Source organism: Marmota flaviventris, chromosome 3 (genome assembly GCF_047511675.1).
Source record: "Marmota flaviventris isolate mMarFla1 chromosome 3, mMarFla1.hap1, whole genome shotgun sequence".
Classification (NCBI taxonomy): domain Eukaryota; kingdom Metazoa; phylum Chordata; class Mammalia; order Rodentia; family Sciuridae; genus Marmota; species Marmota flaviventris.
In genome coordinates this window covers 66,846,044-66,872,727 of record NC_092500.1, presented here as the reverse complement: position 1 = coordinate 66,872,727, position 26,684 = coordinate 66,846,044, and the positions used below count along the sequence as shown (strand labels likewise).

The 26,684-nt window shown below is 42.5% G+C and overlaps 2 protein-coding genes and 1 long non-coding RNA gene across 8 annotated transcripts in view; 1 reads left to right on the top strand and 2 right to left on the bottom strand.

Moving 5' to 3' along the window:
• The window catches only part of Nckap5l (NCK associated protein 5 like), a 35,919-nt gene extending 34,077 nt beyond the window's left edge, over window positions 1-1,842 (bottom strand). For 3 of the 6 annotated variants that reach the window (XM_027949746.2, XM_071609868.1, XM_071609867.1), the window contains exon 1: window positions 1,740-1,758. The gene's annotated coding sequence lies outside the window, so the exon portion shown is untranslated. Of the gene's footprint in view, window positions 1-1,739 lie in introns of all 6 variants that reach the window. The other 3 variants (XM_071609866.1, XM_071609865.1, XM_027949747.2) reach the window with 2 other exon arrangements.
• A 129-nt stretch (window positions 1,843-1,971) lies between these two features.
• LOC114103904 (uncharacterized) lies at window positions 1,972-15,368 on the top strand. The gene is made up of 2 exons (XR_003584745.2): window positions 1,972-2,163; window positions 14,485-15,368. It is a non-coding gene; the product is annotated as an uncharacterized lncRNA (long non-coding RNA).
• Window positions 10,856-18,601, bottom strand: Bcdin3d (BCDIN3 domain containing RNA methyltransferase). The gene is given in 3 exon segments (XM_027949748.2): window positions 10,856-14,503; window positions 14,505-15,058; window positions 18,344-18,601. Coding segments are annotated over 3 exon segments (858 nt in total). The 5' UTR covers window positions 18,581-18,601; the 3' UTR covers window positions 10,856-14,436.
• Between the last annotated feature and the right edge of the window lie 8,083 nt (window positions 18,602-26,684).

Below are 26,684 nucleotides of genomic sequence, written 5' to 3'. Positions count from 1 at the left end.
ATATGTATATGTGTGTCTTCATTTATGTATTTTGTGTGTATTACTGGGGATTGAACCGAGGGGTGCTCTACCAACAAGCTACACCCCTGGCCCTTTTCAGAATTCTTTGGAGACAGGTTCTGAGTTGCCCAAGCTGGCACTAAATTTGTGATCCTCCTGCCTGAGCCTCCTGAATTGCTGGGATTACAGGCATGCACCACAATGGGCCTCTCCATCCATATTGATATCAGCTCAGTCCCCATACACACAGGTTTCCACTTGCCTATCATGAAATACCTTCTCCCCTGCGGCCAAGACATTGGCCTCTCTGGGTTCTCACTCTCCCCTCAAAGGCCTGAGTTGGAGAAAGATGCTGAAGGACCAGAGACACAAATGCACAGACCACAGATCTTAAAAACAAAATTGAACTACTTGGGATTACCCCTTAGACAGGAATATATATGGTTTCTCTGGGGTGGAAAACTCAACCAAACCCAGGTTGGTTTTAGGAAAGGGTGGGGGAAAGAATTTGAGAGGTAAATTTTGTGTCTTCCTTCTGGCTAGACAAGGGGTCTCAAGAGAGCCAGCTGACATAATGTCTCTAAGAGAGGGTCTGCAATAAGGCAACTGGGCTACATTCATTTTCCCCCAAAGTAATGATCCCCTCTCTGTTGCCAGACCTCTCCTGCCCCAGGCCTCTGGCTACAACTATTTCCTCTGGCTGACAATTGTGCTTAGGCAGGAGGACCTTAGGGGGGAGGCAGAGAAGTGGTAGGGAGGGAATAGAGGGATTGCCCCTAAAGCCAGGGAACCCCTCAATCTAAGACACCAGTAGCAGCTGGGCAGATTGGGTGGGCTTGGCTGATACAGGTCTGAGCAGCCTGGAAAACCAGGCCTATGAGAGGTGAGGGCCCTCTATGCCCTTGGGGCAATGCCAAGGCTGGAGAAACGTAGGGGGTTCGGCCCAGGATAAGAAGAAGGCAGACAGGGTGATGGCCAGCCACTTTCTTGGGCTCTATGCTAACTAGACCAGGGGAACGGGAGACACAGATTCTCTGCATTCTTTTGACACCGCAACCAGGACCCTGAGAGCCTTTTCTGCGGGGACTGCCCGGTCCCTATCCTGGCCCAACCCTTCACCCTCCCTCAGCTTTTCTTCTGTTTGCTGCCCGCCAGGATCCCTCCTCCTTCCCGCAGCCCCTTAAGCTTCGGAAGGGCTGTTCCGGGACACCAGGTCTCTCCGTCTTTCCCCGCCTCCCCCACGCCCTACCGCCCCAGGCTGTGGGGACTGGAAGAAGTGCGAAGAGGAGCCCCAGGCTCGTCTCCGCGCCTGCGCTTTGGGGAGACTCCCCCCCAAACAACCTGGCACCGCTAAGCAGCACCCGGACCTTGGGACCTGGGTTGGGTAGAGTACGCAGCTGGGGCAAGGTCAGTGCTTTCGAAGCGGGAGGGAGGCAGGCCACCGGAACATCCCCCACTCCCGAAAGTTTCCCTTCCGGGGCCACGGAGTGTGCGCGAGGATGGCGCAGGGGGCGGGAGGGGGTGGGGTGGGGGTGGACAGAGTCGCAGCCAGACCCCCTGGGGAGAGTGCAGCGCGAGGGAGGGGCACACTGCAAGGTACGCGCAGGAAGCCGTGACGCCCTCTCCGACCCAAAACTGCCACGAGAGCTTTACCCTCCACACTCCCCAGCCCCCTGCCCAGTGCTTACAGACTCTCCCACCTTGCCGCCCTTTGAATCCCAAGTAGGCCCGGAACTCACCGAAATCAGGTGTTGGGCTGGACCAGGGCAGGCCGGACCCGCTGGGTCCATGGCCGCAGCTCGGGGGCGGGGGGCAGAGAAAGGGGGGTGCCGGAGCCGCCTCTTGATGTCAAGGCTTTAAAGGGGCCAGCGAACCCCGCCCCTTGCCTAGACTCCGCCTCCCTCGTCCTGCGCAGCCAATCCGCGTTCATCATGGATGTGCACCCCTCCCACCTCCTCCAGATGTTCCCAGGACAAGAGCTAAGTCTGCCCGGCCGGCGCGCGCCGCTTCCGCCCGGGTGGGGAGGGCCTCCCCTCCCCCTATGGAGAAACACTCTCGTCAGGCCTTCCTTGGCCTGTTACACACCTCCCCAGCGTCGCCATCGGGAACCCCGGGCTGTGCCGAGCAGGGTAGAATGGGGCCGTCTGCAGAGAGAAAACTTAAGTAGGTATGCGCGAGCCCACGGGCTTGCGCGTCGGTTTTCGTGGGGCTGGGCGTGCACGTGTGTATGTGGTTGTGAACGTTGGTGTTTGCAATTTTGCCTTCCTACATACGTGTTGGGTGTAAATTCAGGGGAAGAGTCTTGAGTTCTTCCTTGGCCTTAAGTGCGAAGTGCCTCTCTCTTCGTCCTCGAGGATCGGATCTTCCCAGTGGTCTGGAAAACTGGGCACTTAGGAAATGGCTCTGCTTGTGGGTGAACAGCGCTGTCCGTTTCCTTTTTTAAAAAAATATTTATTTATTTATTTTAGTTTTCGGCGGACACAACATCTTTGTTTGTATGTGGTGCTGAGGATGGAACCCGGGCCGCACGCATGCCAGGCCAGCGTGCTACCGCTTGAGCCACATCCCCAGCCCTGTCCGTTTCCTTACTAGCTTAAGAGCAGGCAAAGTGCACAAAAAGAATACATCCTTGTTTGGGGTCACTTACTATATTGGGGACGGGCAGGGGCACCAGTTTGAACCACCTGCTTAAAGAGGAAATAGGTCAAACAGTACACCAGGCCAATATAGAGGCTTAGAGCTCCCTTCATTGCTGTTCTTATTGGTCCTTGATTAAACATCATTGTCTGGATAGTTTATAATCCTCACAAGCCCACATCTGGGCACTAGCCAGGATATTCAGATTCTAAATTGCGTTCTGCAGGGAAATAGAAAGGTATTACTAGACATTGTTTGCTTATTGCTTTTGTTGCAAATATATGTGACTTTAAAGTATCATATTAGTCCAATAAAGGAACATAATAACTGAGGGAACATAGAGTTCCCAAATTGGCTAGGATTAATTAAGAGCTCCTTTCTGAAAGAGACTTCTTATTTAAAATGGAATTTGAAGGACAGAGGGAACTTGAGTGGGATCTAGGCAGGGTAATGACAGGAGGAGACTCTGATAGGAAAGAGCATATTATCTGGATGAGACCGTGAGCAGATTACCTTGGTGGGAAAAGGGAGAAGTTAATTCCCCAGATTTTCCATGGAGATTAAGAATGAAGTTGATAAAGAAGTCATTTTTGGATTCTGGAGCATAGGACTAACTTGATGAAGAGAGTATCTGAGGACAGTTACGGATGGAGGTCATGGTGATTATCCTCACAAATTCTCTCAGCTTCTTAACATTTTTTTGTATTGATTTATCTTAACATGCAATAAAATGCAGAGATCTTAGATGTTGTTTAGTAAATTTCAACAATAATATAACCTATGTAATCAACACCCAAAACAAGATACTGAACCATCTCAGAAAGTTCTCTTGTGTTTACAGTTGATCACCCTACCACCATCCTCCGTGACAACTTTGAATTTCATTACCATAGTTTGTCTGTTCTCTTTCACATAAGTGGAAACTTAGAGTAGTAAGTTATTTAGCTTAGTAATGTTTTTGAAAAACATCTGCACGTACCCGTAGTCTATTCTTTTTAGTTACTAATATTCCATTGTATGAATATATCACAACTCATATTTTCCATTCTCTGGTTGATGGATATTTGGGTGCTTCCAGACTATTATGAATAAGACTGCTGTAGAAATTCTAGTACACATCTTTCTATGAACATGTTTTCATTTATTTTTCACCTTATTTCATCAGACCTTGGGATTGGAAGTGGAAGGAAGCGGAGAGCTAGGCTAAGACTTTTGGATAATTTGTAGATGGTAGGGCTACTCACTGAAATCAAAAGTGCTGTTTATAGATAATGGTATCTTTGGAACACTACAACATTGATCAATTCCTATTCAGTCATCCAACTTATTGAATAGGGATCAGTTGGCTAGTCCTGGGATTATAAGAAAAATTAAACATGGCCCTTTCCTCAAAAGGCTTAAAATCTCCATCTAACTCTATTTGCATGTTTAAGCCTTGGGATGGAAAACCATGAAAGTCTGCCACACGTTTCTAATTATCATTGAATGTTTGCAAATAACGGAATATTTGGAAGCAAGTAGAACATCTAGATGATTTCCTATTTTTCATTCAGATGTTTGCCCTTGTTGAGTAAACAGATAAAATCTGTATTGTCAGAGCAAGTACCTGCCCTCCTTAAAGACACTAACACTTGATAAATTAGGCATTTAGATTTTGGCAGATTTTCTATGCTTCACAACCTTCATCTTCAGTTTCAGGAGAAAGAAATGTAGCTACCATTGCTCTGTGGTGTTCCTTTTCTGTTTTTGATGAGGCTTAAGACACTTTCATTCTCAGTGTTGTTATTCACTTAAATTATTAAAAATTAGGAGTCCCAAATTTGGTTCTCCACCCATGTTATATATCACTAATCATATATTGTCCCTTCCTTATTAAAATGACCCCCTCACTGCTCATGACAGTACTTTGAATAGGATTTCCCACTTCAGTATTATATGGTCATTCCTTTAGTGTTGGGGCATTTCTACTCCTCAGTAGAAATGACATTATAGCAATGTAACAGTGGTTGCACGGGTTGATAAGCTGACCCAAGTTTAGAAATCATGGCATCAAAAGACAGTCAAGTTAGTAATTGTTTCTCAAAACATTTTAAACTGGCTATTCACCAAGTTGGATTGACTTATGGGCACAATTTTGATGGATTTCTTGCTCAGTAAGAGGAAGGAAGGAGCTAGTTAATGTTTGGTTCTTTTGCCAAAGGAATAGATTGTTGCTAGCACTTCTTAATTCTACAGGGAACAGTCATGTTCCTTGGATTCTGACAGTATTGTCAATATGTGCTTTAAAACCTCTTACCTGGTATAGATATGATGGATCTGCCTCGATCCTTGAATGCTTTTCATTTTTTATCCTTCAAAAAACAACTGAGCCAAGCACAGTGGTGCACACCTGTGTTCCCAGTGACTTGAGAGGCTGAAACAGGAGTATCACAAGTTCAAAGCCAGCCTCAGCAATGGCAAGGTGCTAAGCAACTCAGTGAGAACCTGTCTCTAAATAAAGTACAAAATAGGGCTGGGGATGTGGCTCAGTGTTTGGGTGTCGCTGCGTTCAATCCCCGGTACCCCCCAAGAAAAAACCTCCCCCAAACAATTAAGCCTTTATGCCAGCCACTGTGCATATTGTATTAGGTAAGTAATGTGGATAGGATATGCAGCGAGATTGGAAAGGTAAGCAATATGAATCATCCTAAGAGCAATGCAGAACCTTTAGAGTGACTTAAACAGTGGGATGGCATAATCAGATTTGCATTTTGGAGAGATCACTGTGGTTACAGTGTAGAGAACAGGGAGCAAAATTGAAGCCAGGGATACCAGAGAGAAAGGTTTTATAGAAACTGAGGAGAAATGTGAGAAATGATGTGGTCTGGACTAGGAAAGTGATAGAGGTGATGGATAGATGACTTCAAGAAATAAATAGGCTGAGTGAAGGCTGAGGCAGGAAGATCACAATCTCAAGGCTAACCTCAGCAATTTAGCAAGACCCTAACCCAAAATAAAATAAGGACTGGGGCAAAGCACCTGGGTTCAACTCCTAATACCAGAGGTTAAAGATGAAGAAAGAAATAATAGCAGAATCATCAGACCTTGGGATTGGAAGTGGAAGGAAGCGGAGAGCTAGGCTAAGACCTTTGGATAATTTGTAGATGGTAGGGCTACTCACTGAAATCAAAAGTGCTGGAGAAAGAGGTGGTTTTGGAAATGGTATGCTTATTTCCAAACATGTTGACTTTGAAATGCCTAGAGGACATCCAAGTAGAAATGTCTATCCAAGAGATCAACTTCCCAACTATTATGCCTCAAAAAGAGTTTACAGATGTGCTGCATTTTGCTCTCACTTCTTAGGGCAGTGCAAGCTCCCTGAGACAAAGCAATCTTAATTGTGTTGGACTGCATCATCCAGCATAGAAAATGCCATCATTTTCTATGTGTGCCATGATGTGGAAAAGGTTGGAAAACAATGATGTAAGCAGCTTGATAAATAATTTTGAAGCTCAAGAGAGGGATCTAGACCAAAGGTATTTGTGAGTCATCAAAACATTGGAAGTAACTGAAGCCATGGAGTGGAAGAGATCATGCAGGAAGAGGGGCTGGAACAGAACCCCAAAGAACACCATTAGAGGGGCTGGGGTTGTGGCTCAGTGGTAGAACACTTACCTAGCATGTGTGAGGCACTGGGTTCCATCCCTGGCACCACATAAAAATAAAAACAAATAAATAAAGGTATTGTGTCCCTCTACAACTAAAAAAATCTTAAAAAAAAAAAAGAACACCATTAGAGAGGGATCTCCAGAGAAGAAAGAAAAATGGATGAATACTGTCACTGGAGCCTAAGAAAGAAGTTTCCAAAAAAAGACCAAATATAGTTTCCAGGGTTGTTGAGGTCAAGGACAGTTTGATCAGGACAGAGAATGTTCCTATAGACTTTTGCACATCATTAGAGAGTGGCAAAAACAGATTTTGAAGCGACAAGAAACATGTAAGGAACACAGACAGGAAGTGCTGAAAACTCTTCCAAAAATTTTGGCTATGCTGTGAAGGGAAAATTAGGCAGAGATACAGGTGGGGCAGTAGGGGAGAAGTGTTTTAGGCCATGCTTGGAGGCACATGCCTGTAACTTCAGTGGTTTGGGAGGCTGAGACAAGAGGACTGTAAGTTTGGGTACAGCCTGGGCAATTTAATGTGACTGTTGTCTGAAAATAAAAAAATAAAAGTGCTGGGGATAATATTGCTCTTAGATTTAATGTCCACTAACATATGCACATATACACACAATTATTTTAGAAAGATATTTTTAATGAAAGACATGCTTAATTAAATTTTGAAAAATATGTGAAATTAGTTTAAAAAAAAATTTTTTTTTTAGCTGTAGTTGGACACAATACTTTATTTATTTTTTGGTGATGCTAAGGATTGAACCCAGGGCCTCATATGTGCTAGGCGAGTGTTCTACCACTAAGCCACAACCCCAGTCTGTTGTGAAATTAGTTTTTTTTATAAGTAATAAGTGCATACGGATTAAAAAAAATCAACATAGGAGCAATTATTTGCTGCATTTCCCAGCGCCAGCTATGAGCCATGTTGGTTGATTCTTCTATATGACCGAAGATACTTATACTATTTTCTTTTTGTCATATAATTATCTTCTATGTGTGAATTCTTTTCAAAAGGTACGAAGCAAGATCTTATCATTCACATTAGTTTGCATCCTTACACTTAAATTATCTTGGAGACCTTTCTATATTAGCATATATAATTCTATTTTCTTCTTTTAAACAATTACATAATAATCCATTTACAGCTGTCCCACATTGTTTGTTTCCTGCTCATGGGCATTTACTTTGTTTTCAGCTGTTTGCTTTTTTTTTTTTTTTTTTTTAAATACTTATTTTTTAGTTGTAGCAGGACACAGTATCTTTACTTTATTTATTTTTATGTGGTGCTGAGGATCGAACCCAGGGCCTCACACGCACTAGACAAGCACTGTACCTTTGAGCCACAACCTCAGCCCCTCAGCTGTTTATGTTTATCAACTAAATGTAATGAATTAACATTGCATACATATTCTTGCATAATTATATATATGAACATATTGGCAGGATAAATTCCTAACAGTGGAATTCCTGGGTGTATGGAGTATATGTACTTTTAAAAAACAATTTTTTTTTTTTTTAGTTGTAGATGGACACAATACCTTTATGTATTTTTATGTGGTGCTGAGAATCAAACCCAGTGCCTCACACATTAGGCAAGCGCTCTACCACTAAGCTACAACCCCAGCCCTGTACATTTTGGTAAATACTGACAAATTGCCTTCCGAAATGGTCATGCTAATTTACATTTCCACAAACAGTGTAAAATATAATATCACAAACTCACCATTACTGGTTTAAGTTTGTGATATTATATTAATCTTAAGTAATGAAACATTCTTTTTTTTTAAGAGAGAGAGAGAGAGAATCTTTTTTTTAATATTTATTTTTCAGTTTTTGGTGGACACAACATCTTTATTTTATTTTATGTAGTGCTGAGGATCGAACCCAGCGCCCTGCACATGCCAGGCGAGCGTGTTACCACTTGAGCCTCATCCCCAGCCCATGAAACATTCTTTTGTTTTCATTTGAATATAAACTGACAAGATTAAACAAGTTTTCAGGTACTTATCTGCCATTGTTTTCTGTGAATCTTTTTTCTGATAAATTTATGAATTACTTGTATTATAATGAAATTAGCCCTTTTTCACATACATTGCAGATAGTTTTCCTAATGGTAGTTTGTTATGCAACTTTATTGTATTTTCTTTTTTGACTTAGTCAAATTTATTGATATTTTCCTTTACAGCTTTTTTTTTTTTAAGTACTCCAATTTTTAAAACTGATTTTATTTCCTGGTATGTTTATGGTTTTTTCTTTATGTATAAATAAATATTCCATCTAGAACCTAGTTAAGCAGCAAAGATCACTCTTACTGGATAAAAGAATTACATCCTTTCTGCACCAGCCAATCCTTTCTATTCTGAATGTGCAAATACCCATGCCTATGTGCTCTTTCCAAAAGATCTTTTTCTCCAGGCTCACAGGAAATGCTTTTTTCCCCCTCTTGTCCATCATTCTAGAAGCTATATTCCTTTTAGAGACAGCTCAAGTTCCACATCTGCTAGAAAGTTTTCCATGCCCACAGACTTTTCCATTTCTAAAGCTCATATGATCAAATATTACCTTCTATGAGCCTCTCCTTTATTCAATTTTTAGTTTTTTTTTTTTTTTTTTTTTTTAGTTGTAGATGAACACAACACCTTCATTTTGTTTATTTTTGTGTGGTGCCAGGGATTGAACCCAGTGCTAATGCAAGCTAGGCAAGCGCTCCACCACTGAACCACAACCCTGGCCCTCCTTTTCTCAATTTTAAACCTTCTTTCTGAGTGAATGGAATCTAACCTTCAGATATTTAGGGTTGTTTTATCTAATTCCCTCCTTACCCTTAGAGCAGCTAAAAACATGCTGAATATATGGAAAGAATTAAATAGTACTTCTTTTTTCTTTTAAGTTGTAGATGGACACAATACCTTTATTTATTTATTTTTAATATCTGTTTTTTTTCAGTTGTAGTTGGACACAATACCTTTACTTATTTTTATGTGGTGCTGAAGATCAAACCCAGGGCCTTGCACGTGCTAGGCAAGCACTCTACCGGTGAGCCCCAGCCCCAGCACCTACCTTTATTTTATTTATTCATTTTTATGTGGGGCTGAGGATTGAACTCAGTGCCTCATGCGTGCTAGGCAAGCACTCTACCGGTGAGCTACAGCCCCAGCCCTAAACAGTACTTCTTGATTTGCCATGACAGTGTATGTGAAACTGAAGATGGGGTTGGTCCAAGTTGAGATGAAATGGAAGTATAAAATGCATACCAGGCTTTGAAGACTTAGTATGTAAAAGTATCTCATTTTTATAGAGACTGTATGGCAAAATTATAACATTTTGGAGATGATCAGATTCTATAAAATATATTTTTTTAAATGTTAAAAGTATGAGCTAGATGTGGTGGTACATGCCTGTAATCCTAGCAACTTGGGAGGCAGGCAAGGCCAGCTAAGGCCAGCCTCAACAACTTAGCGAGAACCTGTCTCAAAATAAAATGGACTGGGGATGTAGCCTGTGGTAAAAGTTTAAAGTATATCTCTATTTAGTGTAAATAAAAGGCTAAAGTATATTCTCTATTTCAGAATGGTCCAGAGAGGTGGTACGCGCCTTTAATCCCAGCAACTCAGGAGGCTAAGGCAGGAGGATCAGAAATTTGAGGCTAGCCTGGGTAATTTAGTGAGACTCTGTCTCTAATAAAGATATAAAGGACTATGGATGTAGCTTGGTGGTACAACATCACTGGGTTTAATCCCCAGTAACATTAACACACACACAGCTCATTCTTCTTCTTCTTTTTTTTTTTTTTTTTGGTCCCAGGGATTGAACTCAGGGGCACTAGATCACCTGAGCCTCATCCCCAGCCCTATTTTGTATTTTATTTAGAGGGGTCTCACTGAGTTGCTTAGTGCCTTGCTTTTGCTGAGGCTGGCTTTGAATTCATGATCCTCCTGCCTCAGCCTCTCAAGCCACTGGGATTACAGTGGCTCATTATTCTTGGTGCTGACTCCTAAATTAAGGTGATTTGAAGATAAGATGATCTTTTCTGGGGCCAAAGATATTCTGACCTCAAGGTCTGTCAGACCATTATGCAATCATTATCTTCTTGGTACCAGGGCCTCATCTTTATGAGTGCTAATTACATATTTTCTTTTACACTAACTGCCACAGACTTGAAATACAATGGTCCCTCTCAATAGGTCAGGTAACTGCTTGGCCAATAAAATGTTACTAGGAGGGGCTGGGATTGTGGCTCAGCGGTAGAGTGCTCCCCTAGCACAGGCGGGACCCGGGTTCCATTCTCAGCACCACATAAAAATAAAGGCATTGTATTGTGTCCATAAATATTTTTTTAAAAAATGTTACTAGGAAACAAGTCAGGTTCAGATACTGAAACATTTCTCAAAGCTTTCTGTGGTCTGAAATGTTCTGTTAACAATGTAGACATATTCTTTGCATATCCATTTAGTCACTGGGGCTATCAAGCTGTTTGGAACAGTTGCCACTTGGCCTTGTAAGCTAATCTCATTTAGTTGGAACCCCTGTGTTACTTTTTACTGCTACAACAGATCATCACAAACTTAGTGGTTTAAAACAATGAATTTATTCTTATAGTCTGGAAAGCCAAAAATCTAAAAATCAAAATTTTCGCATTCCTTTTGGAGGCTCCAGGGAAGAATTTATTTCTTTGCCTTGTCTAACTTCTGGAAACTGCCTGCATTCTTTGGTTTACAGGCAGGCCTTCCTTTCATCACTCCAACCTCTTGTTTCTGTCATCACATCTTCTACTGTGGTCTAATCACATCTGCAAAGTCCCTTTTGCTATCTCAGTTAACCTCAACTTTTTGGTTTGTTTTTATTGGTACCGGGAATCAAAACCAGGGGCACTTTACCACTGAGCCACATCCCCAATCCTTTTTACTTATTTATGTTTGAGACATGTTAAAGTTGCTGAGGCTGGCCTGGAACTTAAATCCTCCTATATCAGCTTCCTGAATCACTATGACTACACTGCACACAGTGTGGATAACATTTGTAGTTTCCAAGAAATGGTATTGGATATCTTAGGGGTCTGTTATTTAGCCTATCTCTGCCCCATATACATTTCTTTGCACTGCCTTGGTGAAGGGTGATAGGAGAGAGCCACCTTGCAGAATTGCAAGGTTTCCAAGTATTCTTAAATTAAGATCTATAAAGAATAGGTAAACTCAGCCCTATAAAAACTGGTCTTATTATTTCATATATATATATATATATATATATATATGATATTAGCTCCATATCCCTTCCTCCCAACACTGCTTCATTTGAAATGCTCTATAGTAGTGCTGGGTGAGGTGATGCACACCTGTAATCCCAGTGAGTTGGGAGGCTGAGGAGGCAGGATGATCCCAAGTTCAATACCCTCAGCAATTTAGGCCCAAAGCAACTTAGCAAGACCCTGTATCAAAATAAAATTAAAAAATAAAAACAAAGGCCTGGTATGTGGCTCAAGGGTTAAGTGACCCTGGGTTCAATCTCTCGTCTGCCCCCCACCCCCAAAAAAAGGAAGAAAAAAAGCAGCTCTGTAGTGCTAAAGCTGAACTCCTTATTACTGCATCCTGAAAAACTAATTATTAGACATAGTAAGATGTGAGTTTTCTATGATGATTTTTTTCACATAAGCCTTTGATCCACCAGGTATAATTGTAGTCTGCACCATGCTTACAGTGTCATGAGAAGGCAATAGCACTATATTTTTTTGCTTAATGCTGTATCCTACAAAATACCTTCACATTGTTTAGCTTACTTAGGCACAGGAAAAGGGTTGTTTATTTATTTTATTTTTTTATTGTTGTTTTGGTATCAGGGATTGAACCCAGGTGTGCCTAACCACTGAGTCCCAGACCTTTTTTATATTTTGAGACAGGGTCTCACGAAGTTGCCAAGACTGGCTTTGAATCTGTAATTTTCTGCCTCAGCCTCCCAAGCTGCTGGATTACAGGCATGTACCACTGTGCTGGCTAGGTGTTATTTCAGTTGTACAGATGAGTAAACTATGGTTGCAAAGCAGAGAATGGACTAGAAGGTAGGTGACTTAACATAGAAACCCCTGGTAGGCATCATCCACATGGATGGAATGAATGAAATTTACTTGTTATTTGTAGAATTGACTGGATTTCCCAGCTACTTCCCAGGCTGAGGCAGGAGGATTGAAAGTTTGATGACAGCCTCAGCCAGCCCTATCTCAAAATAAAAAATAAAAAGGACTGTGGATGTAGTTCAGTGGTAGAGTGCCCGAGTTTCAATCATCAGTACCAAAACAAAAAAGAATAGGATGGACATCATGATTATTTCAGCATGGGGATATAAATGAGCCAAGAGTCAACTGAGGTTTCTGATTTGAGCAGTGGATGCCACAAATTGTGATAGGATTAGGTTTGGAGAGAGGGTAGATAATGAGTTTGCTTTTGGGATATGTTGAATTTTAAGATGTCTTAAGGATTTATTTAGGGGGATCATGATTTTAAGACAGGAAAAATATTAGTCTGAAACTGAGGGGTAGGACTACCAGTATATTCAGGGATCGTTAATGTTGGTAGTTGTTAAAAGCATGAGAGTAGAAGAAATCACCTATGGAAAAATATGTAGAAGTCTGGATGGAACACTAAAAAACCCTATATTCAGTGTTGTCCACTGCTTGTATCATAATCATCTGAGGGGGCTGGGGCTGTAGCTCAGTTGCAGAGCACTTGCTATCATGTGTGAGGCACTGGGTTTGATCCTCAGCACCACATAAAAATAAATAAATAAAAATAAAAAAAAATCACCCAAGGAGCCTGTTAAAAACAGAATCCTTCAGGGTGCAGTGGCATATACCTGTAATCTTAGTAACTTGGGCTAGGCAGGATGATTGTAAGTTCAACACCAGCCTCAGCAACTTAGAGACCATGTCTCAAAATAAAAATAAAGACTGGGAATGTTGCTCAGTTGTAGAGCATATCCAAGTTCAATCCCCAGTACTCCAAATAGCAAAACAAAACAAAAACAACTAGAATCTACACTGTGAATATGCTGAATGTCACATTAATTATACACTTAAAAATTGGTCAGCACAGTAAATTTTGTTATATGTATATGTAGTTTACCACAATAAAAGAATACAACAAAATAGAACGTCTAAGTCCTATTCCAGACCTGAACCAGTATCTCTGGGTTCATAATTTAAATCTGTTAAGCATCTTGAAATTCTAGTTAATGTATCTTTCCTAGTATCTATAATTGCTGTGCCAAGCCTGGGCATGTTAGAGACTTGAACTGCCAAAGAAAGATAAAATACATTCCCTACTGACCACTTCCTTTAGTCCGGTCAGTGGCTCTTCATTACAGATTGCATTGTGAGGTTTTGCCCAAAGGAAGGCCTAATTAAAAACACCTAAAAAAAAAAAAAATTTTTTTTTTTTTTTTTTTTGGTACCTGGGATTGAAATCAGGACTGCTTTACTACTGAGAGACATTCCCAGTCCTTATTATTTTTTTGAGACAATCCTCCTCTGTTTCCTGTGTCATTGAGATTGCAGGCTTATTCCAGCAATCATGATAGCTTTTTTTTTTGATGGGGTACCGGGGATTGAACTCAGGGGCATTCAACCACTGAGCCACATCCCCATCCCTATTTTGTATTTTATTTAGAGACAGGGTCTCATTGAGTTGTTTAGCTCCTGGCTTTTTGCTGAGGCTGGCTTTGAACTCGTGATCCTCCTGCCTCAGACTCCTGAGCCACTGGGATTACAGGCATGTGCCACCGCACCCGGCTAAGCCTGGTCTAATTTTTAATGACCTTTAAGAGTTGGGGATGTGGATCAGTGCTAGAGCATTTGTCTACCATGCACAGGCCCTGGTTTTGATCACCAGTACCACAAACAGAAACCTAGGAATAGTCTATTCCACATCCTACAACTAAGGATCATATTCTTCATTTAGATACCCTTGCTCACTGATCTTTGGATTCATTCTCCTCAGGGATTGTCCCAAATAATGGGGAACAGACATTCTTTCAGTTGCATGCTTTGGACATTTTGCCAAAAGCTTCTGCTAGGTTTTCAGGCTGCCTCACTGTTCCAGGACAGTGAGCATAATTCTCAGTTAAAAGCCTTTTCAGTACCTTTTACTGCCTTCCCATCTTACTGCCTCCAGAATCTTAATCTGTTCCTTTCTTTCTCTTCTATCAGTGATTCAGGGATCAGATGCCCTGAAGAGTAGAAGGCTTCGGTCCCAACTAGTGTTGCCAAAGCAGCATACTAATTCCATGCCATGGTCCTGGGTCAAGATCTGCACAATCTGATTGGCCATATCACCTCGGATGGCAAGGGAATGGAAGTGATCAAAATCATGGAGTCCCAGCTTTCGGAGACGCCTTGCAGCTGCTCGGTAACACTTCCAAGGCTGTGGCTCCACAAGGAGGTAGCGGCAGAGGGAGGAAAGATGGGCCAGGAACTCCCACAGGCCATGGTCCCCATGGTTAAGATGAATCCACATGGTTATTGACATACAGAAGCCAATGTCAAAAACTGAACGTCCAAATTGACTTAAGAAGGAGCTCAAGAGAACCTTCCGGGTCCTTTGATTCATGAAGTCCAGGGTGATAAAATTCAAGCCATCAGGAAAAGGACATTCTTTTTTAGCTCGCTCCACCAGGACTGGATCTATGTCACAGCATAGGAGACGGAGTTCTCTGGAGGCATCTGAGCAGTTCTCCCCATCATGTAAGGAAAGGAAGTGTTTGTATAGAGCCACACTCAGATCCTAGAGGAATCCAAAAGAGTCATTGCAGTATTCAACATTGAATGGAAGACAAATCTCTCATCCTCTAAGACTGCCATACTTACTTCTGGCTTTATAGGATGTGAGCCTCCTAATTATAACCTACAGAGGTTGTAGTTTTTCTTGAGCAGACTCTCAGCACCCTCCAGGGGTCATAGACTGTAAATGCACTATCCCTATATTTTCTTGATAACTGCTGGTTGGGTTGTGTGGTTCAAAGTGATAGTTCAATGATACTGCAAAGGAGCCTAGAGCAATAAATAATATGCTGGTAAACACATCTTTAAATATATATATATTGTTTATGGTCCTTTATTTTTTGTTTATTTTATATGTGGTGCTGAGAATTGAACCCAGTGCTTCACACATGCTAGGCAAGGGCTCTACCACTGAGCCAGAACCCCAGCCCTAAACTCATCTTTTTTGGGGTATCTCAGACCCAAGTGAAAAGGAAAGGGGTCCAGGAGTGTAACCAGTGTTCCTTACCAGGAAGGTAAGGAATAGAGCAAGCACCATCTTATTAAAACCTGTTTCTCAGAATAGAAACCTGTGGTTGGAAAAGGTCTGGATTCCAAAAATCCTCATTTAGCCTTCATTCTACATCTTTTAGTTTACATACTGTTTTATACTTCATCAACTCCTTCTGAGACTTATTCTGCTTCTGCAGCCATCATTCCCAAAATACACTAAAGATCTACTTCTAGCCAAATCCAACTATTTATGATTTTCACTACCTTAGGAACTTTTTGACTCTTAAAGAAGTCACTCTCTCCTTTTGCTAACTTTGATTTCTATAATCATTATAATCAACTCTAATTTGTGTTTTTCTATATAATTTTTTACATTAGGTTCCTTCCTAATGTATCACGATTCTTAAAGCTTCTTTTTCTTCCCAATACTGGGAATTGAACAAGGGGCATTCTACCACGAGGTAAATTCCCTGCCCCATTTATTTTTCACTTTGAGATGGCTGGCCTCCAACTTGCTATTATCCTGCCTCAGCCTCCTGAATAGCTGGGATTACAGGTGTGTGCTACCCTGCCTGACTTGTTCTCTCAAACTTTAATGGACATATAAATCACTAATATATAAAATATACATGCTGACTTAGAAGATCTGGGGTGAGGGCTGAGATTTGTTTGTATATATTTATTTTTTGCGATGCTGGGAATCGAACCCAGGGCTTCACACATGCCAGGTAAGTTGCTCTACCACTGAGCCACATTCCCAGCCCTGAGATTATATATTTTTAATAAGCTGTCAAATCATGCCAGTGTTCAAAAATTAGTATCAAGACCCCAAACCACAGTGCTTATTTTCTCCCCATTCTCTGTTTACTTCTTCCATACTTTCTCATTTTGTCTGATATTGGGTGTAGTCCCATTTAACTAGTCACTTAATCACATCAGTGACGGGCTGGATCCCCAGTACCAGGCAAAAAAAAAGACTGAATGTTTCCAGGTTATTAAATGAAAAGCAAGGTATAAAATAGTGTGCTTCTATTATTAAAATTAAATGATGGGGGATATTTATATATTTATTTATACATTTGTAAATGTTTGGGTATACACACAATGGATACCCAAGCAATTACACTCATTGGTGCCACTGTGTGGGGGGAAAGGAGGATTTAGGGTTGACAGTAAAGACTTACTTTTTACTATGAAGTCATCCCTTGTTATCCATGGTGAACTGGTTTGAGGACCCCAGAGGATACTGAAATCCAAGGATGCTCACGTTATTATATTAAATAGTTGTGACTGTATTGTTTAGGAAATAATAAGAATAAAAAAAAAAAAAGATCTGTTCATGTTCAGTACAGACAAAATTTTTTTTAAAAAAATGTATTTTCAATCCATGGTTGATTGTATCCACAGATGCAGAACCCATAGAAAAGCCATCTGTAGCCTTTGTATTTTGATTTTTTAAAAATCAAATATAAACATTTTTTTAAAATATTTTATTTTTTAGTTGCAGTAGGACACAACACCTTTATTTTATTTATTTTTATGTGGTATTGAGGATCGAACCCAGGGCCTCGCACATGCTAGGCGAGTGCTCTACGGCTGAGCACAACCCCAGCCCCAAATATATTTTTAAAAGTGCAAAATAGAAAGCTCTTTAAAATGCACAGTCATGGGCTGGGATCATGGCTCAGTGATAGAGTGCTTCCCTCATATCTGTGAGGCTCTGGGTTCGATTCTTAGCATCACATATAAATAAATGAATAAAATAAAGGTACATCAACACTAAAAAAAAAAAAAAGAAAAAGAAAAAGAAAATGCGTGGTCACATTTAGGACCATCCATTCCTTTAGTTAATTTCAACTATGTCCTTGCTTCTGATGTGTGTAAGATATACTACTCAACTTTAAAATCTCTGGTGTTTTCTTAATTCCTTATATGAAATTCCAAGCCATAGCCCAATGTCTCTTTTCCATTGCTTTTCCCAGATTTCCTATATCATCACGGTAGAGAAATGTTTGCAGGGACACCCACACATCTGCTCATTCCAGTCTTTGGGACTGTATCCAAATGTTCTCCCCCTCTTGTGTACCTCATGGTCTTAAATCATCTTCTAAAGTCTTCTTCCAAAGGTCTCAGACAATAAAATTGTCTGCACCTCTTCCAGCCCCTATTCTGGTGTGATGAGTAGGGGAACCAACTTTTGAAGCATTTGCAATCATGGGGTGAGATAGCCTGCTCCTCTAGGCTATCCTATTGGCTACAAATAGGTGAGAGGCATTTCCTTATTTTGCGTGTGGTTGGACTATAATTATTTTATGTCTAAGAATACTCTGTAGTAAGAAGAGTGGCAAGACCTCCATCTGGCTCCAGGGTCTGTCCTGCACTGTGCATGCGTAACACCCTACAAGTCTTAGTTTCAGGCACGATTCTGTCACTACTGGCCCATCTCTCCCAGTTGCCCAATCCAACTGCACACACTCAAACACAAATCCCCGGAAGCCGCCTCTCCCCAGTCAGGTCGCCAGCCAAGCAGAGAGGAGGCAAATGCAGTGAGTTCAGAACGGTGGCCCTCCCCACCGGGGTCTGGGAAAGAGAGCGGGAACTTGGCATGGAGTTGGGAAGGACTCCTTAAGCTTCTTGAGAGATGGTAATGGGAGGTAAGAACTGCAGGAGGTCGGTCAACATTACGTTTAAAGCCTGTTTTGGTGGTGTGATGCCACGCCCTATCCAGAACCACACTGGACAAGCAGATAGCCAACCACTAGAATCCCGGAGCTCAGATCCCTTGCCCGTCACTCACCCCGGAGTTACACCCCACGTCGAGCCCCAGGATCGGCCTTGCCTCGGAACGCTCGGGAGGGAAGAGCCTTCGAAGCAGCTCCGGGGGCAGGAGGCGAAGCCGTTGCTCTGGAGGGTGAAAGCGGGAATAATGAGGAAAATTTCCGAACGGAGCGGCCCCGGGTTCCAGAACCCGTGGCTCCTCTTCTGCTGCATTCTCCCCAATACCCTCTCCCGTCAGTCTCGCGGGCGCCGCCATTATACTAAGCCCCGCCTCGGATCCGGCGGAACCGGAAATCGGTATCCTACAGCCACAGAGGACGGTAGCGGCGCTGGCGTTCGTGCGCAAAATGACGTAAAAAGACCGGAGGCAATCTTTTGGCTGGTGAAGAGGCTGCGTTTTCTTCGGAGTACTCTCAGTGTGCTTGGCGATGTGCTGACTCCTGGGACTTGTATTGTTTTATTAAACCCTGGCCACAGCCCTAGGAGGGGTTTAGTAATGTCATCCACGGTTTACAGGGAGGAAACAGTGCAGAACTGTTAAGTAGTTTGCCCAAGACCAGTTTGAAATGGGCGACTTGACCAGAGCAAGGTCGTTGTTAGGGTTTTGGAACTCAGTCTTGGCCTAATTCCTTTTCTTTACGAATGCATAAAGTGAGACCCAGAGAAAAGTAATTATTTGGGTTCGCACAGTTAAACTGACACATACGGTTAGGGAAAGGGTAGCTGGGAGGGCTGGGGATGTGGCTCAAGTGGTAGTGCGCTCGCCTAGCATGCGTGAGGCAACTGGGTTCGATTCTCAGCACCATAAAGATATTGTGTCCACCTAAAACTAATAAATAAATATTAAAAAAAAGAATCTGTTCTTGGAAGTGGGCTGGGGATATAGCTCAGTAGTAGAGTGCTTCTTGCCTGGCATGCAGAAGGACCTGGGTTCAATACCCATTACTAAGAAAAAAAGAAAGATTGCCTGGAGCTACAGGTTACTTGGTACCAGAAGTCTCAAATGGCTCTGCTTGCCAGGACCAACAAGTGGACAAGGCAACTGTAGACAGTGCACTCCTTTAGAGACAAGGACCATGCCCCAAGATCCCGAACTTACCTTCTAAGCTCTTTACATATATTAATCTTCACAGAAACCTGGTAAGGAAAGGTCCATAATTATGATTCTTTTTTTTTTTTTTTTGTAGTTGAGTTCATTAGTGCACAACGAAGTAGTGTTAGAAATACCGAAGTGCTGCAAGAAATCAAACACATGCTCATATGTGGGTCTGTTGCCGGAAGCTCTGTCCTTGTCCCCATGTCAATCTAATAATGAGGACACAGTTTTTGAGAAAAAGGAAAAAGGTCTACTGCTTTGCTAGCAAAGGAGAAATGGGGGCTGGGGCTATAGCTCAGTGGTAGAGTGCTTGCCTAGAATGTGTGAGGCCCTGGGTTGTGTTGGCATAATTACAGTCATCTTCCTTTCCCCACCCCTACTTTATGAATAAACTGTTCTTATTCTTAAGAAATAGAAGCTATCCAGAGACTTACTGGTCTGGAGAGGTGCTGGTCTCTCTCTGTTCCCTCTTTGAGAGATAGGAGAACTGCCTGTCTCTGTTCCCAAGAAACAAACTTGCCTTCCACAAAATCAGGTGATGCTTGCTATGCCAGTCACCAGGACTAAACTCACCCCTATTGCGTGGCCACTAGTCTAATCTACAAAAAGAAACATTCAAGGGGGAGTTGCTGCTGCGCTGGCACACGCTTGTGTGCTCTAGCTCACTTTCTCTCTCTCTCTCTCTCTCTCTCTCTCTCTCTCTCTCTCTCTCTCTCTCTCTCTCTGTCTCTGTCTCTCTCTCTCTCTCTGCAGAGCAGCCTGTCAGGCTTCTGACAATAAACCTGCTTCTTATCCCACATGTGTGAGTGATCAGTCCTACATCACTTTTCTTTCATCTGTGCCATAAAATAGATTCTTCTCCTGTCTAGAGATAAGTTTGGGCTCTGCACCAGGACTCTCTGGAGATGGCATTTAGCTTGGGGCCAGTGAATCGTGTGGTGATGACCCCTTTCACTGCTGTCCTCTCTCACTCTGGTTTAGTCTAGAGCCAGGAATGCCTGACTCTAGTCACCCCAGCACTCCAACTCCTCCCAATCCAAAATCCCATCTGACTCATTTCTTGCCCACTTAGTTCCCTTCCATTTGGCTCCAGATCTAAAAGCCCATCAGCTAATTCAAATTTCCACTCAGCAATGGCCCTTCTATGACTTGGACAACGAATCCTAATGGCACCTTTGATCCCAGTATTTTAGGGATCTTTACAATTTTTGACAGCACTCATGTGAGGGCTATCTCCTTTCTCTGCTCTAAGCCTTCCCTTTGCCCCTCTTGCTCTTCTGCCCAGCTTTTACTTGCCATTAAGGCTCTGGATTCCTTCAGAGAGCCTACTTCTAGACAAACAAGGGACCATAACCCTTCTCCCTTCTTCTATTGGCCTGCTATATTGTAAAGCCCATCAGACAGATAATTCCATTGTTATAGCAGGCAACAACATGACAGACCAAATGCAGGTGGCTCTATTTTTCCTCCCCAACAAAGAATCCAACACCATTCTCCTTTCTACACTCCCAAACACTGCCCAAAACACACCTACACACCTCTGACACTACCCAAGATACCTATCACATCCTCACCCATCTACACCGCTTACTTCACCCTAACCTCCTGTCTTCTCTAAGGAACTTTTTCAAACAATCTCTAACCCTCACCCAGACCATATCAAATTCCTCCAGGACCTCTCCTCTTCCTGCAAGATATATATATATATATATATAGATAGATAGATAGATATAGATAGATAGATATAGATAGATAGATATTATCCTTTCTCTAACATTCGCCCTCTCTCCTTTCCAACTCACCAGGCAAGAGGACATTTACCAGCCAGTAATTGGCAAATTGACTTCACATCCCCACTGTAAAACATTTCAAGTATCTCCTAGTCCTGGTTGACACATTCTCTGGAGTGGTTGAGGCCTTTCCTACCACTCGCAAAAAAGAGCACAAACCATTTCTAGTGTTCTCCTTAAAGATCTCATTCCTCGCTTTAGCCTCCCTCCTTCCATCTGATAATGGGCTCCACCCAACAACTTCAACAGCTTCCCTCGCTCTCCTAATGGTACCACTCTTCCTCATCTCTACTAATAATGTTTCATAATTTTATACATTCAAACCTGGCCTAATTACCAATTGGAAAAATAGGGTTAAAAAGCCCTACGCAGGGGCTGGGGTTGTGGCTCAGTGGTAGAGCACTTGCCTAGGACGTGTGGGGCCCTGGGTTCAATCCTCAGCACCACATAAAAATAAATAAATAAAATAAAGGCATTATGTCCAACTACCACTAAAAAATAAAATATTAAAAAAAAAAATCCCTAGGCAGTGATCTCCCTAGCCAAGGCCACACTGAAGCTAACATTGAAATACAAACGGCATACTTAGCAGGATTGACAAGAGGCCTAAGACTAAAGGGGAAAAAAGTGTCAATTTAACTTTTACCTTGGCTGCAACACAGAAGAATGACTTCAAAACTCTCTCTCTCTCTCTCTCCCCTTCTTCCTTTCACTCTCTCTCTTTCATATTCTCTCATATCACCTTAATGAAATAATTAATAATATTTTTCCTAGGACTCTTATTTTTTTATATATATTTTTTAATATTTTATTTACATTTTAGTTTTCGGCAGACACAACATCTTTGTTTGTATGTGGTGCTGAGGATCGAACCCGGACCGCAGCATGCCAGGGGAGCGCGCTACCTCTTGAGCCACATCCCCAGCCCCATAGGACTCTTATTTTTAAAATTCTGTATTTTTGAGCTCATACTTTTGTTCCTGTGCACCAAAATTATAATTTCTGACATTCTGCTTTGCTCAGAGACTAATTTACAAAAGTTGGCTCTTAATCTAATAAGGTTTTTTTTTTTTTTTTTTTTTGTGGTGCTGGGGATAGAACCCAGAGCCTTGTGCATGCAAGGCAAGCACTCTACCAGTTGAGCTGTATCCCAGCTCAATAAGTTTTAAAAGTTATAAGACCTTTACTCATTTGTTCTGTGTACTGTCTTGTCTACATGTGTGTGTGTATCAAAACCAACATATAGAGTGCTCATAAACTAAAATTCAAGAATAGATCCAAATACCTTTGATTCACATGATTTAAAGTTCAATTTAAATTGGATAAAACAAGGTAATGATATCTTCAAAATCAGTAACACTTTTTTCCAGATGATCAAACAATAGAAAATCTCATTTTCTATTAAATATTTTAAATATAATGTCCCTTACTTCTAATGTCCATTACTTCTTTATCCTTCAACAGAAAAGGATGACTTAAAATGTTAACTAAATTTGCTTTTCATGTGTAACCTAAATTAAAAATGGGTGAATCAGATTTAACGTAAATGTGATAAACGTTATAAATGTGATTTTCAAAATTTGCTGCTCAATGGAAAGTTTAAGATTGCTTTATTTCTGATCTCTGCTAAAAGCAAGATAATTAAAGGTTCTAACCCAGGTTTTAGGCCCCTCAAAGTCAACAGTCTTGCACTCCTGATTCTGGGAATCATACCAGCAATGAGGGGGAAGAAGCCTCTGAGCTAGCTGCAGTGGCTTCCACTCCTCCACCTGCCCTACATCCTTCACTATCTAAGCTAAGAAAGAAATTTGTATGTACAATTTTTTCTATTCTAAATGTTCTCGCCCTGTCAGCCCTCTCTCATCACCCAATCTCACATAGCCATTTGAGAGCTCACCCCTTTACTCCCTGTCTGTGAAGTCACTGGGTCTGAGGGGGTAGTCAGAGTCCCTGGTCCATTCTCTTTTGGTGATCTCTTCCAAATTGAAAGATGCCTAGGGTCCTTTACCTCCAAACCTGCCACATACACCCAGGTGTTCCAATACATAACACAGGCCTACAACCTCACCTTTCATGAAATACACATGAGACTATCCAACACCCTCCTCCCAGAGGAGCATGGATGAGTCTGGGAACAAGCCCAAAATTGTACCAATAAAGTCCACCAGTTGAGACTACAATTCCTCTGGAGGCCAAACAAGAAGGGACCAATTCATCACCTGTTTACTGACAGGTTTAAAAAGGGCAGCTCATAATGCCATCAATTATGATAAGAGGTCAGTCAGGATGAAAATGAAAACCCCTTTTCCTTTTTAAACTGCCTGACTCAGGCCCTACTTCAATACACCAATTTAGATCCTGAGTCACCTGATGGTCAAAATTTACTCATGACCTACTTCTTCTCCCAAAGCTTCCCTGACATTAAAGCTAAACTTAAAAAGTTGGAGTGAGGTCCCCTCACCCCACAGGCTCAAGTGCTTGATGTGGCCTTCAAGGTGTATGATGGCAGAGATGAAAAGGCTCACAAGACTAAATATCAAATGCTAGCCAAAACATTTCAACAACCTGCCACTACAATCACTACCCCTATAACCCACAGAAGACCCCCAGAACATGCTATAGGTGTGGTCAGTTGGGCCACATTTTGTTCCAATCCTCATCAGCCTCCCAGTTCCTGTCCTAAATGCTGCCAGGTGGGCCATTAGGCTGTTGATTGCCCTCTTGCCCAGCGAGGTGGGAGGTCGGTCACACAGCCCCCCCACATTGCGGGCAGACCTTCTGGGACTAGCTATAGACAACTGATGAGGCTTGGAATCCCAACACCCAATGACCACCATTGCAACGCGGGAACCCAGGGTAACCGTTATGGTAGCAGGTAGGCCAGTCTCTTTTCTTTTGGATACCAGGGCTACATTCTCATACTGTCCAGTTTTGGGAACCCACCTCTACCTCCATGACCTCCATTGTCAGGGTGGAAGGCAAATCATATTAACTACTAAGAACCCTACCTCTTACATGCTTCATTCACAAGATCCCTTTCTCCCACTTTTTCCTCATGCCCTACTCCCTTACTAGGTCGAGATCTCCTAAGTAAATTTGGCTCATCTATTTCCTTTAATTTTCCCTTGCAGGGCTCTCTCCCAGACTTGTCCCCATTCCCACTTCTTCTCCTTCTAGAACCTACAACCACATCCTCATTAATACCCTTGTTCCCATCCTTGGTCTGTCCCCAGGTATGGGACATACACAACCCCTCTGTAGCCAAACACTAAGATAGCATCCACATCACACTTAAAAACCCATCTCTGTTTCCAACCCAATACCCACTACCTCCAAACAGTCTTATGGGACTCAGACCAATCATTTCTGACCTCTTAGCCAAAGGGCTATTGCCTTGTACAGACTCCCCTTATAACACACCCATTCTCACTGTCAAAAGACCTTCAGGTACCTTCCATCTGTTTCAAGACCTTGGCACCATCACCACAGCAGTAGCCCCTTTATACCCCATTGTTCCAGATCCATACACTCTTTTGTCCTTCATCCCTGTCTCCACAACACACTTTTTAAAATACCTTTGTTTTTATTTATTTATTTTTATGTGGTGCTGAAGATCGAACCAGGGCTTCTCATACTCTAGGCGAGTGCTCTACCGCTCAGCCCTAGCCCCAGCCCTCCACAACACATTTTTCTGTTCTAGACCTTAAGGATGCCTTCTTGTCCATTCCCTTACACAAAGATTCCCAAGACCTTTTTGCTTTTACCTGGACTGACCCAGACACCCAGGTATCTACTCAACTTCACGGTCCTTTCACAGGATTTTAGAGATAGCCCCCACCTTTTCAGACAAGCCTTGGCCTGAGACCTCACCCACCTATCCTTGTCACTACTATTCCTCCTCTAATACGTGGATGACCTTCTTCTCTACAGTCCTTCCCTATACCATAGTAAAACCCACACGGCCAAATTACTAAACTTCTTGGCCTTGCAAGGATATTGTGTTTCACCCTCTAAGGTTCAGCTTTCTCTTCCTACAGTCACTTATTTGGGCTTCCAACTAACCTCTTCCCACAAGGCCATTACAATGGGTTGGGAAAAAACTCATTTCTCACCTTCCTGTTCTCACTACCAAGGCTAGATAGTGAGGTACTCTCATTCCTGGGACTATCAGAATACTTTAGGGCATGAATTCCCAATTACTCTTTGCTGGCCCAACTCCTCTACGGGGCCCCCTTGAAGAGCCCCTCATCAAACACATCAACACTCCCCTTCAGGCCCTCCAACAAGCCCTCCTTCAGGCCCCAGCCCTTCACTTGCCCTACCTGTCTTGCCCCTTTTCTCTATATGTAACAGAAAACCAAGGTTTTACCCTTGGAGCACTGGGTCACCGGTTAGGACCATCCTTTGCAGCAGTTGTATTTCTCTCAAAATGCCTAGACCCAATAAAACAGGGATGGGCACCTTGCCTTCAGGTACTAGCCTCCTCAGCCATTCTAATCCAGGAATCAAAGAAACTAACATTTGGGTCACCTCTAACAGTACTCTTCCCCCATCACTTAACTGACTCTGCATCCTTCCCTCATTCTTTTCCTTCAAATCTCACTGATTGAGGACCCCTCTCTAACCTTCAAAATCTGCCCTCACCCTCATTTCACTGCATCCCCCAAACAGGGCCCCTTACCTTGTGGCTCAAACAGGCACAAGTTTCCAAACTTCACCGAGAACCTGAACAACCCAAAGATCACACTACCTCAGACGAGTAATTCCCTTTCCCCTTCTCATTACTATCAATTTCTTCTCATTCTAGGGACAGAGCTGGCCTCTGACCCAGGACTTCCAAGGCCTATCACTTCACTTTCCTCTTCCAGCTCGTTCAGGACTTACATTTTCAGGGATCCTTTTCTGACTTCACCCCTTCAATACAACAGGGATAAATGGACCTTGCTGGAACACTCAGTCTAACACCCACACCAATCCTGCTTACTCTCCACACCATATCATCATGGGGTCAGACTTTTATATGAGCTCCCCAGAAACTTACTTCTTAGGCCAAAATAGTTTCCTCACAACATGTATCAATGCTTTTATCCCAGGTCCTGTGTCTTGATCATCCTATCTCCCCAACTCACTCTCTATACTTCAGCTGAGATGGCTAGCCTCATCCCCCCCCACCCCACTAACAATCTAAATGGGAAGTCATTCTTCCAGTCCTCCTAGGCATTAGTTGAACATCCTTGATGGTAACTCTGGGAACAGCAAGGGGAGCCCCCGGACATAGCCTTAACTTGGCCTCCCAACTTAACCAACTTGGAGAGGAAGTAAACAGAACCATCGACACTTTAACAGAGGATATCTGCCTCCTACAGGCTCTGATCATCTCCCTGGCAGAAATCACCCTACAGAACAGAAGGTCGATAGACCTAATTACAGCAGAAAAGGGAAGTACCTGCCTTTTCCTAGGAGAGCAATGTTAC